General features: G+C 44.4%; 2 protein-coding genes across 5 annotated transcripts in view; one reads left to right on the forward strand and one right to left on the reverse strand.

The window, feature by feature from the left end:
* The window catches only part of TMEM159 (transmembrane protein 159), a 55052-nt gene that overhangs the window by 21619 nt on the left and 18489 nt on the right, over positions 1-14944 (forward strand). Inside the window, exon 5 of one of the 3 annotated variants that reach the window (XM_032396245.1) lies at positions 130-794. The exons of the other annotated variants lie outside the window; for them this stretch is intronic. Within the exon in view, the coding sequence (XP_032252136.1) occupies positions 130-160 (31 nt within the window). The 3' untranslated portion in view covers positions 161-794. Of the gene's footprint in view, positions 1-129; positions 795-14944 lie in introns of those variants that run through there. 3 annotated transcript variants of the gene reach the window in all.
* Positions 7254-14944, reverse strand: part of ZP2 (zona pellucida glycoprotein 2) — a 30379-nt gene continuing 22688 nt past the window's right edge. For both annotated transcript variants that reach the window (XM_032396239.1, XM_032396240.1), the window contains exons 10-18: positions 14802-14928; positions 13977-14164; positions 13802-13893; positions 13579-13703; positions 13230-13419; positions 11875-12010; positions 11704-11800; positions 11039-11119; positions 7254-9943 (exon numbers count right to left, since the gene is read on the reverse strand). In XM_032396239.1, the coding sequence (XP_032252130.1) occupies positions 9798-9943; positions 11039-11119; positions 11704-11800; positions 11875-12010; positions 13230-13419; positions 13579-13703; positions 13802-13893; positions 13977-14164; positions 14802-14928 (1182 nt within the window). In that variant the 3' untranslated portion in view covers positions 7254-9797. The remainder of the gene's footprint in view (positions 9944-11038; positions 11120-11703; positions 11801-11874; positions 12011-13229; positions 13420-13578; positions 13704-13801; positions 13894-13976; positions 14165-14801; positions 14929-14944) is intronic.

Below are 14944 nucleotides of genomic sequence, written 5' to 3' on the forward strand. Positions count from 1 at the left end.
ATGTGTGGCAGAAAAGTTGAAAATCAATGATGTTGGAGCATCCCCCTTCCAAACCTCCCACAACCCAGCTCCAGGTTCATACCTCCGTGAAGTCATGTCTTGCTATGTGCATTCTCTTTATACTTACAGCCCTTGTGGAACAGGCATGGTGAGCAAATGACAACCTCTCTGTGCATTGACTTCCTTAGTCTGTAAAGAGAATGCCGCCCAACCGGAGTCTTTGGGAGACTGAGGCAAGTGATCTCTAGATTATAAAAGGGCTACAACACCGTGGAATAATTATACCCTTGCTCGACTAAATTGTCTCTTGTTTGCTGCTATTCTCTTCTATTTGTCCTTCTTTCTACCCTCCCTACCTGCCCCCTCTCCACCAGCACTCTGGGGATGGGTACAATGTCTGCATATTCACTTTGGGTAGCCTAGAACTTTATACATAGAAATCCCTGAACAACATTTTCCACTGACCAGAAAAGACCGAGAAGTGTGAATCCAGAGCCTATTTCCCGGGACATTTGGCAGCATGCAGAGGCATTTTTGATTGTCACGACTGTGTGTGTGTTTGGGAGAGGGGCTGCTGCTGGCTTTTGGGGGCTTGAGGCCAGGGATGCTGCTAACCATCCTACAATGCACATGACAGCCCCTTACAAAAAGAATTATCTGGACCCAAATGTCAGTGCCGAGGCTGAGAAATCTTGATGGAGACAAACAAGAATTAAGAGCGTTAGGCTCGGTGTTGGGAAAATTGGACAGCCACATGCAGAAGAATGAAACTGGACCATTTCCTTACACCACACACAAAAATAGACTCAAAACGGTTGAAAGACCTAAATGTGAGACAGGAGTCCATCAAAATCCTAAAGGAGAACACAGGCAGCAACCTCTTCAACCTCAGCCGCAGAAACTTCTTCCTAGAAACATCGCCAAAGGCAAGGGAAGCAAGGGCAAAAATGAACTATTGGGACCTCATCAAGATAAAAAGCTTTTGCACAGCAAAAGAAACAGTCAACAAAACCAAAAGACAACCGACAGAGTGGGAGAAGATATTTGCAAATGACATATCAGATAAAGGGCTAGTATCCAAAATCTATAAAGAACTTATGAAACTCAACACCCAAAGAACAAATGATCCAATCAAGAAATGGGCAGAAGACATGAACAGACATTTTTCCAAAGAAGACATCCAAATGGCCAACAGACACATGAAAAAGTGTTCAACATCGCTCGGCATCAGGGAAATCCAAATCAAAACCTCAATGAGATATCACCTCACACCAGTCAGAATGGCTAAAATTAGCAAGTCAGGAAACGACAAATGTTGGCGGGGATGCGGAGAAAGGGGAACCCTCCTACACTGTTGGTGGGAATGCAAGCTGGTGCAGCCACTCTGGAGAACAGTATGGAGGTTCCTCAAAAAGTTAAAAATAGAGCTACCCTACGACCCAGCAACTGCACTACTGGGTATTTGCCCCAAAGATACCAATGTAGGGATCCAAAGGGGTACGTGCACCCCAATGTTCATAGCAGCAGTGTCCACAATAGCCAAACTGTGGAAAGAGCCAAGATGTCCATCAACAGATGAATAGATAAAGAAGATGTGGTATATATATATACACACACACACACACACACACAATGGAATATTATGCAGCCATCAAAAGGAATGAGATCTTGCCATTTACAACGACGTGGATGGAACTGGAGGGTGTTATGCTGAGCGAAATAAGTCAATTAGAGAAAGACATGTATCATATGACCTCACTGATATGAGGAATTCTTAATCTCAGGAAACAAACTGAGGGTTGCTGGAGTGGTGGGGGGTGGGAGGGATAGGGTGGCTGGGTGATAGACATTGGGGAGGGTATGTGCTATGGTGAGTGCTGTGAATTGTGCAAGACTGTTGAATCACAGATCTGTACCTCTGAAACGAATAATACATTATGTGTTAAAAAAAAAAAAAGATAGCAGGAAGGGAAGAATGAAGGGGGGGAATCGGAGGGGGAGACTAACCATGAGAGACGATGGACTCTGGAAAGCAAGCTGGGGGTTCTGAAGGGGAGGGGGGTGGGAGGATGGGTTGGCCTGGTGATGGGTATTAAAGAGGGCACGTTCTGCATGGAGCACTGGGTGTTATATGCAAACAATGAATCATGGAACACTACATCAAAAACTAATGGTGTAATGTATGGTGACTAATACAATAATAATAATAATAATAAAAGAGCGTTAGGCTCAGCAATAGCTGAGCTTGTCTGGGATGAGGCTGGAATCGGCCAGGTCTGCACTAAAGTAGTCAGTTACAGTAATGGCATCAGGAAAACACCTTCACATTTGTGAAGGATGTCAGGTTTCCGAAGACCTTTCATACCCATTACCATTTTGACCTTTCACAACAGTTTTGCAAGTTCCCTCTGTTCCATCTTCCTGCCATATTCATCAACTGGCAGGAGAGGAAACTGGGCCAACAGGTAACCATTTGCCAAAGGTCTCAGAGCTGGCTGGTGACTAGGTCACAAGAACGCCATCATCGGCTGCTGGCTCAGGCTCGGTTTGCTTCCCTCTCCCTGCTTTTTTGTTAAAGCAGAAGTGACAAGGATGAGACACGGGGAAGGTGGACTACTTGGCAGTTGGGAATCGGAGAGCCATCCAGGTTGGAGAGGGCAGTGGGTGTCATTTGGCTTTCCAAAACTTGGGAGGAGACTCAAGGCCCCATACACATGCATAGGAGACCTTATGCCCCTATGTAGGTGCTGGAGCTTCAAGCCCCATTTGAAACCCTTAAAAGAAAAGAAAAGAAAAGAAAACAAAACAAAACAAAAACAGGAGGTGGAAATGGAACAAATGTTTCCTAAAGAAAGTGCTTAATTGTTGAGCCAGAAGAGGGAGCTCATATCCAGCAATCTGAAGCTGGCTCAGCAGAGAACAGCACTGAGAACTGGAGGACCCATTCCCTAGGTATGGAAGTGAAGAGACCATACTATCTGCTTTGAATGCTTAACCTCAAAAATAGACACTGACGGTTATTTTACCAGCAGAAGATGCATTTATTTGGGAATAAAAGAGAATTGCAATCTTTGACAAACAAGCTGCGGCAAAACTGTAGGCAAGTCCAGGAAATAAAGGAGAGACAGGCTTATTATTTATTTATTTGAGAGAGAGAGAGAGAGAGAGAGAGAACAAGAGTGCACGAGTTGGGGGAGGCAGAAGGAGAGGGAGAGAGAGAATCTCAAGCAGACTCCACGCTGAGCGCAGAGCCCGATGTGGGGCTTGATCTCATGACCCTGAGATCATGACCTGAGCTGAAATCAAGAGTCGGACACTTAACCATGGCACCACCCAGGCGCCCCAAGGCTCGCTTTTTTAAGGAGAGAAGGGGTAAGTTGGGAAGACTGTTATGAACTAGAAGTCCGTTAGAGGAACTGGGAGTTGGAAGTATAGTGGCTTCTCATTGGCTGTTGCCTGGTGGGTGGGGGTGGGGAATGAGGAAAGTAGCTCTTCCTCTGGCTGAAGTAGAAGAGTGGTATCTATGTTCACAGTCACGTCAGTCTCTTCCTGTTGGGTCTGCAATTGAGTTGGAGTGGTAGGGCGTGGGAGCTTCCCCTGCCAAAATCTCCTGACTTCATTTAGTGGGGTTTCCCTTTACTAATTTTCACAGAATCGAGCTTCTTTGTACTATATTTTTGGTTAAATCACTTCCCTCCCATAAGGACCAATGGGAATCCAAAGATGAATAGAATAAGACTCTGGTCTTCTTGTGCCTTGAGGGAGCCAAAGCAAAGTAAATTTGTTAACAGAAGGTGTTCTTATTTGTGGTTTATGCAAATTTGGCTATTAATCCAAAAGAAAGCTTACATGTAACTTGGTGTGTTCTTATAGATGCAAATTATAACCATAGTCATTCTTCTAAAAATAAAGCTTCTTTAATCCTGAATCATTTTGAATACTTTTACCTACAAGAAACAAACTGCCTCCCTTAAAAAAATAGGAATCCTTAGCATCTCACTAAACATGAAAGATTGTTGAAGAACAAAATTTCAACTGAGTAAACTTGAAGATCTAATTGGTTTTATGAAGCGAGTCATGAATCCCATCTAGCATGTAGAGGGGAGCTCCGAGGAGTTGTAGAAAATGGAAAGTTTTTAAATAGGAAGGAGGGTGGAGCAAAGATGTTATTAGCAAAAGAATATATTGCTTTAGGCAAGGTCACTTTCCCTTAGAGGGAAGGGCTGGGTGACCTCATCTTCCTTTGGGGAATGGAGAGGGCCCATGTGACAGATTACCTCATTGGTGCTGACTAGAAAAGTCCTGACTGACCAGTTAAGACTTCATTTCTGGGGGAGGTTAAAACTGCAATGAGATTAGATATTAAGCTCTGGTTTGGTGACTTGGCCTAGCACGAGTTCCTCCTTTGGGGGGCCTGTGGCTTTCTTTTTAACAAGATACAAGTGATTGCAGGGTTGATTCAGGTAACACAATGAAGTAATCAGGAATCGAGGTTTTCCATGTTTTTACTCCACCATTCTCAGTGTCATTAGGCTTGTTTCCTCATGGTCACAAGATGGCTGCCACAGCTCAAAGAATCACAATGTCACACAACCACATCCACAGATAGGAAGAAAAGGGGCTAGCCTTACATACCTTTTTTCTTTTTTTAAACAAGTAAGAAAAAGACAGATGCCTCCCTTCTAATATCCCTTTAAATCTCATTGAACAGAACCATATGCCTGCTGGTAGCTGATCTGCAAGGGGAATGAGACTTTATCTTGATTATTTAGCACCATCAGGGTATATCCCCTAGGGATATACTATGCCATTCCAGAACAGAGTCAAAGTTCTCTTATTAGGGAAGAAGGGGTATCTGGGACCCAATTCAATGCGTATGGGGGTTTCCCCACACCACCAAGCAATTCTCTGGTGCCATTTGGGTGTCCTACAATTCAACTCAATTCTGTCACTATCTACCTGGAGATAGCATCAGATCCCACACGTTAAGGGCTCAGTCCTACAAGACTGTCCCCACCCACCCCACCTTGCTTCAGACGCCAGTCACAAGTCCAGGTGGTTACCTGTGTTTCTGATGGTCTGGCTACAGATGGGAGGTTCTGATGTCACCCTCCTTGGGTTTGATTGATTTGCTGGAGTGTCCCACAGAACTCAGAGAAACAGTTTACTTACTAGATTACTGGTTTATTATTAAAGGATGTAACTCAGGAAAAGCCAGATGGAAGAGATGCATAGGGTTGGAGAAAGGACAAGGAACTTCCATGTCCTCTCTGAAAGCACCATTCTCCCCAAATCTCCACGTGTTCTCCAACCTGGAAGCTCTTTGAATCCTCTGCTTTGGGGTTTTAATGGAAGCTTCATTATATAGGTGTGATCAGTTAAGTCACTGGCCAAGTCCCAGAAATCAAGGGGGTAAGACTGAAAGTTTCTACCCTCTACTCAAGATTGGTTTCCCTGGCAAGCAGCCCCCTTCTCTAGGTTATCTAGGGGCTTTCCCAAAGTCATCTATTAATGGAACAAAAGGCTCTTTAACTGCTCTCAACACTTAGGAAATTCCAAGTGTTTTAGGAGCTCTGTGCTAAATGGGGACAAAGACCAAATATATATTTCTTACTATAAATCACAGTATCACAGGAAAAGAAAGGGGGAAGGAAACCCTTTTTGATTAAGCAGCCTACAGTATCAGTCCCAGCACACGCATGAGTGTTTTAGTTGTGTTTTTTCACAAAGCAAGATTCCTGGGGTGTTGTGTGATCAAAGGTCGGGACCAAGGAGAGGTTAGCCAGAACTCTAACCTCTGGCAGGGAAATCTACTCTCAAGAGAAGAAGTGGTACTTATGCTACCTAATAGCCCAGCCTACACACACTGGAGTCCATCAACTCATCAGGTGGAAGCTGCTATGGATATGCCAGGCACTGCATGTTCCACCTTCTGCAGACCCCCTGTCCTGCCCACAGTGAGGTAGCTTCCCACCCCGCTCACCACCACCTTCAAGCCGAAAGGAATGTAACCCCGTGGATTTCCTGCTTATCGGCACAGCAGAGAGCGCCATAAAAGGTAATTCTCATTCTGGTACCTCAGTGGGTTACGACTTCAATTCCCATCTCAGGATGGACTTGTGTCCTCAGCAATTCTTCAATTTCACCAGGATATACTATAGTTTAGAAATGAAGCTGGTTGCAACTTGAATCTGCCACGTCCTTGAAACAATAAACTGCTCCCGTGTTCTTAATCCCTGTGTGTGAGCAACAATGTGAGTTTGTAACACGTTGTCTGTGACAAAGTTTGCCGGCCTCTGCCTTTGTCTGATACAGCGATTCTTACCCAGGGGTGTATGTCAGGATCACCAGAGGAGTTTGTATTAGTTTCCTCTTGCTGCTGTAACAAATTACCACATTGCCAGTGGCTTAAAAATAACCAATTTACTCTGGAGGTCAGAAGTTTAAAATTGGTTTCACTGGGCTAAAGTCAAGGTGCCAGTGAGGCAGGTTCCTTCTAGAGGCTCCAGAGGAAAGCCCTTTTCCTGAACTCCTTTAGCTGAAGAGCTGTCCACCTGTTTTCCTCAGCTGGTAGCCCCTCCCTCGTCCTCATGGTGCATCACTCCAGGACCCGCTTCCATCGTCACATTGCCTTTTCCTTCCTGTCATCAGATCTCTCCCTGCCCCTCTCTTAGAGGGATCCCTGTGATTGCAGTTAGAGCCCAGCTGGATGATCCAGATAATCTCCCCATCCGGGACCCTTAAATGAATCGTGTACATAGAGTCCCTTTTCCCAAGGAAGGGAACATTCACAGGTTTCTGAGATTAGGACATGGATATTTTGGGGCCATTATTTGGCCTCCCACAGAGTCTAAACATGCTTAGACCCCCCTCCTTGAAGATTCTAGTTTAGTAGGTGGGGTCAGGACATGTATATTCTTCAAAATATGTGCCTGATTAAGAATCTCTCATCTAGCACATAGCTTTTTCCAACCGTCAGTTGCTTATAATTTTATTTCTGAGGTTTTATTTAGTCGTTTCCAGTGCTGACTGGGCAGCACATACGCCAAGACTTTGACTACTGACTATCTCACTGAACCCTCACATGCTTTCAAAGTAGGTTTTGTTTTTCGTTTTTAAGATTTTGTGTGATCTCTACACCCAACATGGGGCTCGGACCGACAACCCCAAGATCAAGTCACATGTCCTACTGACTGAGCCATCCAGGTACCCCCAAAATAGTTTTTTTTATTTTTGTCTCGTTTTTACCAAAATAGGTTTTATTCTCATTTTACAGATGTGGAAATAGGCTCAGAGATTGTTCCACCTGCCTAAGGTCGCACAGCAAGAGAGACATAGATCCAGAACCCAAGCCCAGCTCTTATTCTAGAACCCGAGAAATTTCATAAAACCGCCTGAGTCAGCAGAATGGGGCAGGGAAGGAAAGTTCAGCATTAGAGGGGACTTCCCAAGGCATGCGGGTCCATTCCCAGCCCCCATAACTTCTACTATCCGAACTGTTTGGTAGAGTGTTAGACTCCACATGCCCCTCATCTACTTCCTGGGACCTTTGTGATAATTACGGCTCATCCCTACTGCATAGGCGAGATTGCCACCACGAGTCTGGGTGAAGGAGCAGCCTCCTGCGACTTGAGCTCACTCTTTCCCCATAGCGCTAGGCTGCCTCCCCCATGTACGGTAGGATGTGAACCTTCAGAAGTTGAGAACATAACTTGAATCACTCATTGTACTTGTTCCAGGCTACCATGGCAACAAGTGTTCATCCCAGCAGCTGCTCCACAGCGAGCTTTGCTTTTCTCTGAGTTTGCTCCAGTGCTGTGGCAAACGTCAGAGCCAAGCCCTGCTGTGGGGGCAGCCTGGGGGCCGGGTCACCACGATCCTGACCCGTGGCACTACACAAACAGGCCAACTTGGAGAAGAGAGGCTCCAGCTCCTTCATCAAGATAGTATATCTTGGACCAGCTACCCTAGGGCCTAAGTTGCTCTTCTGTAAAATGTGTGCATTTCTAGCAAAGTATTGTTGGTAGGGACTCATCATGTATTTGTTTCCTATTGCTGTTGCAACAAATTAATACAAACTTAGTAGCCTAAAATACCGGTGATTTTACAACTCTGGGATTCAGAAGTCCAAAATGGGGCAGCAGGGCTGTGTTCCTTGAGGCTCTAGTGGAGATCCATTTCCTTGCCATCCTTGCTAATATTGGCTGCCCACATTCTGTGGATTGTGGCCCCCCACTGATTTCTGCTTCCATTGGGACGTCTTCTGACTCTGATCCTTCTGCCCTTTTTATAAGGACCTGTGTGATGGGGCCTTATTAGGTAATATCCCCGTGTCAGGACCCTTAGCCACATCTGCAAAGTCCCTTTGGGACCATGTAGAGAATATTCAGATTCTGGGGAGTAGGAGGTGGACCTGTTGGGATGGTCATTATTCAGCCTACCACTGGGGAACAGGAAACCCCTTAAGTGGCCAACTTTTAAATGCCATTTAAAAAAGTACATGCAAGCACATGCAAGGTTTCTGGTTCTAATATGTAACACTTCACCTTGTCAGTCACAGAAAAGCTTGACTCCAAGACCATTTACCATTAGCAGATTAAGGCCTTACTCCCTTCTAAAGCTATATCCAAAGAATGGCTTTAATGAGATCATTTGAACTTTTGACCCTTGTTACTCTAGAAAGACCAGATCTCTCGCACAGATCTTCCCCACACCAGGGCTGAGTTCTACCATATTAATCTCAAAGGACTTAGAATGAGAAGGTATATTGGAAGAAAAGGAAGAATCCACCATTAAAGAGCTGCAGTATATGTAATATTCTTTCCTTCTTGAGGAAAGAATATTAAAAGTCAGAATGACTACTCCCAATTGAGGGTTGAAAAAGTCTAACACATTGAGGACTTTGTTTTCACCTCCCAGCCCTGTACAGATATTTAAAAGCTTTAGGACTTTTTCCCTAGCAAAATTCTTGATTGTATCCTTCAACTAGAAAAACCTAGATCTAATCAAGTTCATTTCTGTATTCGTTATCTTGAAGATAGTCTGTTAGAGCTACAGTGTGAAGCAAACACTAGTCCTATTGATATAATTGCAGTGTAGAAGCTGGGGGGACCCTCAGGGGAAAAAGGCTCAGGAGGAGGGAATAATCAAGTGTAGGTAGTGGGAAAGCAGCTTTCCAGGCTCAGCTAAGGGGCTGGTGTACAGCTGTGGAGGCTTAATGAGACTAGGACTGTTGTAATTGCCCCTAAGAAAACCAGAACCTTATATTCTTTTCTTTCCCCCCAAGGGAGATTGCTGCTCTCAAATTGCATGATGAATACAGGGAACAATAACTGAATACCTTCAAGTTCTCAGGGAAAGTTTCTTTCAAAGAGTAATTTGAGTTAGGAAATAGTGAAGCAGAACACTAAATTAATTCCTTGGGAACACCTGGTTACTCTGCCCTTCTAGTGACTAAGGGTGACCTCTTGTCTCCACATCTTGCATATATGATGGAGGGGTGAAAGACTAGTCGTCTAAAGGCAGCCCCAGAGCTGGGCTGTAGCTAAGACCCACTGCTGGTTGAATTTTCTGGCACTGCCAGTTTGGGGAGTGGAGGTCAGAGAAAACTGAAGGACAGGAAGCAATTAAGTCCTGAATTTCCTTATTCGCATCTACACAGCCAAAGCCCATTAGGATTGTGGAAAGGCTCTACCTTCCCTCTACAAGTGTGACCGCAAGAAGCCATCCTTGAACTCCATGTAAGTTTAATGAGGTAAAAGCAGGCAGCTTACTTCAACCACTTTATTTGAAAATCCTTAGTGATTTAACATCATGGTTCTTTTCTTGTGCAGGTAGCTAATGAGGCCTAGAGTTGCCACCAGGCCTGCTAAGGCACCCACAGCCACCACAGTCTTAAAAGCAACATATCCGGCAGCCCCGTGCCCTTTCGAGTCCACAGCATCTGGGAAGGAAGCAGACATTCAAGTCTTAAGATCATTTAAATCAAAAGGCCTAAGTCAAAGCCTGAGGGTCCCCAGAGAAGTGAGATTAAGCCTCAAAGGATTCATTTGGGAAGCTTACAACCTGGAATATAGTCTACTCTTTGAGCCAAGCTCCTCCTCTCTCTGCTCTGCTCCCGCGGCTGTTCCCACTTCCTACTTGCTTTTATTAATCATCTAAAATCAGATGAGTCGACACCAGGAAAGAACCTGTTTCAGCCTATTTAACATTATGGCACTAATAGAGATGGTCCTGAGTGCATGATTTCTTGCAGGTTGTTACGGATTTAAGACAGCTTACTTTCAAATTGTAGGCCTGGGATGAAGATATGGGATATTAACAGGAACACAATCTAGTACAGACTGAAGTTTGGCAGTAGTAAGGTACATGCCTTCTGACCTAATAGTTTCACTTCTAGAAAGATATCCCCCGGGGGCGCCTGCGTGTTTCAGTCGGTTAAGGGTCTGACTCTTGGTTTTGGCTCAGGTTGTGATCTCAGGGTTTTGAGTTTGAGCCCCCAAGTTGGGCTCCGTGCTCAGCCAAAGTCTGCTTGAGATTCTCTCCCCCCAATCTCCCTGCCCCTCCAGTTTGTGTTCTAAAATCTTAAAAAAAAAAAAAAAAAAAAAAAAAAATCCCGAATTTGTGTAGTAGGCTAAGATTTAAGAGCATTCTACTGTGGCATTAGTGACAAAACTGGAAGTAACTAGATACCCGAGAATGAGGACTGTGGCTAAGATAGAGCCACGTAGATGGAACCCGATATAGCTATTAGCAGTGAGGTAGTTCTCCGTACAGATTAAGTGGTTCTAACAAGTTAAAAAAAACATACAGCAAGTAGGTAGAACATACGAGGATTCCACTTGCGTTAAAAGATTTTTTTTTTTAAAGAGGGATTTTTGGATGAGTACACAAGAGACTTAAAGGTATGGCTAGGAAGAGAGACTTCTTGTTTTATTACTTAAGATTACTGTAAGCATGTAGTATTTGTGCATAGTTAAATTTAAACATAAATCTAAGATCTTGAGTCCAGGAAGTACCCTAGGCTTTAAATCCATACCTCTGAGTGAAGAGCCATCTGACAACAGGAGGATGGGTCCTGGGAGACTTACTATCATTTTCTCTTCTGTGGCACCTGTGGCTGGGGACAGAAAACGGAGTTAGTGTCTGACCTCTGGAATAGTGACCAGTGGAGAGAGGTGTGTCGATGGACTTCTTAGAGCACATCTCCGCCGAGTCCCCGGCTCTATGTGGGTTTTCCCCACCTTTGCAGGAGAGGGCATATACTTTACTGTAAAAACAGGATAAACTCTCCAAGAATATCCCAAGAAGATTAAGTTCCCAGTTCACCTAGACTCCACCATAGTAACTTTTCAGAGTCACCTCTGCAAAAGATCAGGCTCCAGTCCATGTGCAAAACCAAACTTGCCCATAGTCTGATCAAGAACTTGCCATCTCAGCCTTATCATATAGGCAGGGTGGACTGGGCTGAGAAGGTTTCTTGGAACATGTGAAGAGTCCTAACGAAGCCCTCAATTCTTTTTTATTTTATGTGAACTCTACACCACACATGGGGCTCAAACCCACCAGTCCAAGATCAAGAGTCATAGTCTCTACTGACTGAGCCAGCCAGGTACCCCACAGCCCTCATTCTTAAAGCTTCCAATTCTGAAAGGATAAGGCTTGCTTTGAGGACTCACAGTAACAAGGACTTGAAATTTTTACCTCGCCGCTGTCTGGATGACACAGGGCAAGTCACAGAACACAGAGGGGAATCAGGAGAGAGTTGATTGCAGATTAACGCACTGCAGTGGAAGTAGACCTGGAAATAGAACAAGAGTGAAGTAGAACCGATGCACTCACATTCAACCTGTCCCGGGTGGCTTAATTGCTTACCAGGCTAGAGAGCACTTGGGCCTCTGATACAAAGGCAAAGGTCTTCACATCAAACCTCTGATAGTGATTAGGATATGTCACGGAGGAACCAACTGGATGGAAAGTGGTTCTGTAGTTGTCCAGGTTGTATTCACAGCTGGGAGGCACACACAAAGGAAGAACATCAACCACATTATCCACCCTCCCCCCAGCCCCCTGCCCCAAGTTTGACTCAACACTTGCCCAAATTCATCCATATATATTCTAACACCATCCAAACTGTTCTACCTTCTACCTGTGCCTTTTATTTAATATACTTTCTGACGTGGCCTATCCAACAATATCAAGTCATGAGTTATACATGCCAGTTCTATTTTTCTAGCCTATAGTAATACAATTTAAGTATCTATTTGTTTGCCAGCTAAACCCATCAGGAGCTACTAAAGTGCTGTATGTAGTTCTTCTCACTGGCTTAATTATTCCTACTCATCTGAGTACCTAGTATGTCCCAGGCAGTTAGTATAGGTCCGTGACAAAGGTAGAGAACTCCTGCTACTTTATCTCCTTGATGACAGTTGAAGATGATAGCTATAAGGAAAATTGCATGTTAGGTGGGGCTACACATAATCCTGGCACAGTAGTGTACCTGGAGTTTAAGGGCTTAGCAACAGATTACAACAGCTTCAAGGAAGGTAATGTGCAATTTCCATCCAGGTGCAAATACCTGCAGGCAGAGCTCCCAGGACAAATATCAATTCATGAGTGTGTGTAGTTACAACTTAATAGCATTATGGTCTTCAGGCTCGAGTCAGATAGGCTTTCAAATCCCACCATTTACTAAATATTACTTTGGGCTAGTTATTTAAGCAGCAAGCATGGGTTTCTTCATGAAGTGAGGTGGCTAGTATATTTCACAGAGTGGTGAGGTTCAAATAATGCATGTGGAGTACATAGCACCATGCCTGGCACGTGGTAGAATAGGAACTGGAGATCTATTCTCTCCAGATCAAGAGCGTTGGAGCCAGACATCCTTGGGGAGGATCCGATTCTTTTAAGTTCAAGGGTAAGAGGAAAGCATGAATCATGCTATTGGACTAAGGACTGGTTACTAATGAACACAAAGATCAGGGCCTTTGTGACAGAGTGCTCTTCTGAAACCCAAGAGGGTTTTAGCTCCTCTTGTCAATTTTGTTTCTAAAAGTGTTTGTGTTAGTTTTTGTTTGTTTTTTTTTTAAATAATCTTTACCCCTAACATGGGGCTCAAACTTACAACCCCAAGATCAAGAGTCACATGCTCTACTGACTGAGCCAGCCAGGTGCCCCTTCACTGACAATTTTTGATTAACTGAGCTACCTTATGGGTTGAGAATACATACCCATCCATGATAATATTCCACTGGGGGAGTGAGTCTGGGTCCATGGTGGGTGTTGCCCAGCAATCATCTAAGACCAGCTTGATGTTGGGGTCGGCCCTATTAAGGACTCTTAGTTCCAGGTAAATTGGTTGGCGGAGGTATCTCACCACGGGGTACTCCCTGTCCCCATAAGGTCGAAGGTAGGATTTATCTGAAATGGAATGGAAACATCCTCACTACTCAAGTTGTTGATGGTGGCAGTAGGAGCTAAAGCATCACTAGTGCTCCATTAGTCTGGCAGCATCAGAAAGTCCAGGCAAGATTTCCCTGAAAGTCTTTAAGCAGGATTTCTTAGGTTGTGAGGTCTCACCTGGGTAGGTTTGAAGGCTCAAGGCAATTGGACCTGGCCTCACTGAGGCCATTGGAGGAGGAAGACTTTGGACATCGGTCTTTATTAGCAGGTCATCTCTGCTGTAATGGCACTTCACAGTCATTCTGTAACAAATGGGGGGAGGGGTGAGGTGGTAAGATGAATTTTAGGTTAGAAGATGGCTTTAATTTAATGTGGAGCTTAAGTAGCAATTGCATCACACCTGAATTCACTATCTCTGGAAATTGTGCGTGGAGGGAGATCCGCCCAGAGAGCATGTATTTCATTTTCATAAATGACTTTGTCATCCTTGAACTTAAAATTAGAGAAAGGTTAGAAGTGGGTGACCAGTGATCTTACAGTCCAGTCTTAACACCTCGCAGTCTGCTGGCACTCACCTTATATCTTGTTCCGCATCCGTTCAGGGGGATGTGAAACAGTGTCAGCCCTTGAGATGGAACCTTGAAGGTAGGTCGGCAGGACGAGTCTCCCACCCTGAGGGTATCCAAGTTTAGAGCTGGTTTTGTTTGGTGGCTGTAGACCTTGACATCCATAAACCCATCCTGGGTGCACAGGTCACCTATAACTAGATGGTGGTAAGAGTTTAAAGAAACATGTCTGCCATGTTAATGGTCATCTACCAACCTTCAAGTATGGATGAAGAGACCTGTAAGAAAACCCTGAGGGGCTAAAGTGAGTTGAGGGTCAGATTATGGCTTCGAGTGTAATGCCTTGTGTCATTATGTCCCTTCTTACAAGACTCACAAATCCTGAGTGGTTTGGGGAAGGGAATGGGGGGTGGGAGGATAGTTGATGAAGGAACTAGTTTTTCCCATTGGCTTGACTGGATACAGGTTAAGTAAGAAGCACAGGGGCAGAGCCAAGACTGAAAAAATACCTACTCCATGTCCTTGAGGAATCTGTAGGCATTTGGGGGCAGTCTTTTAAACTTTTGTAGTCCTTCTAGTTACAGGTTGGAATCAATCTTATTTAGGTGGTGGGCTCAGGCTCCTAATGCAGAACATATCCAGGCTACTTAAACATGGATCCGTTATAGCGAGATCTACCCGTATGTATATTTTGAAGGTGTTTTCTTCGGGCTCTGTTTTAGCAGCTACATGGAGATTTCTGATCTGATCAGTTTCCTCAGAGTATAAGTAAAACAGGGTCTGAACCTCTGTTTTCCCATATACACAAGAGCTAAGGGACAAAATGTTTCTTACCTATAGAAACTGGTGACTCACAGACACACTCGGGATAAACCACCATGGAAACAGTCTCCAGTTTAAAGGCAAAGGTCAGCTTGAGTGAAGCTAAGTAGAACTGATTGGGTAGGCATTTTTCAGAGAACTGAAATGAGACAAGA

Source organism: Phoca vitulina, unplaced genomic scaffold (assembly GCF_004348235.1).
Source record: "Phoca vitulina isolate PV1807 unplaced genomic scaffold, GSC_HSeal_1.0 scaffold90, whole genome shotgun sequence".
Taxonomy (NCBI): Eukaryota; Metazoa; Chordata; class Mammalia; order Carnivora; family Phocidae; genus Phoca; species Phoca vitulina.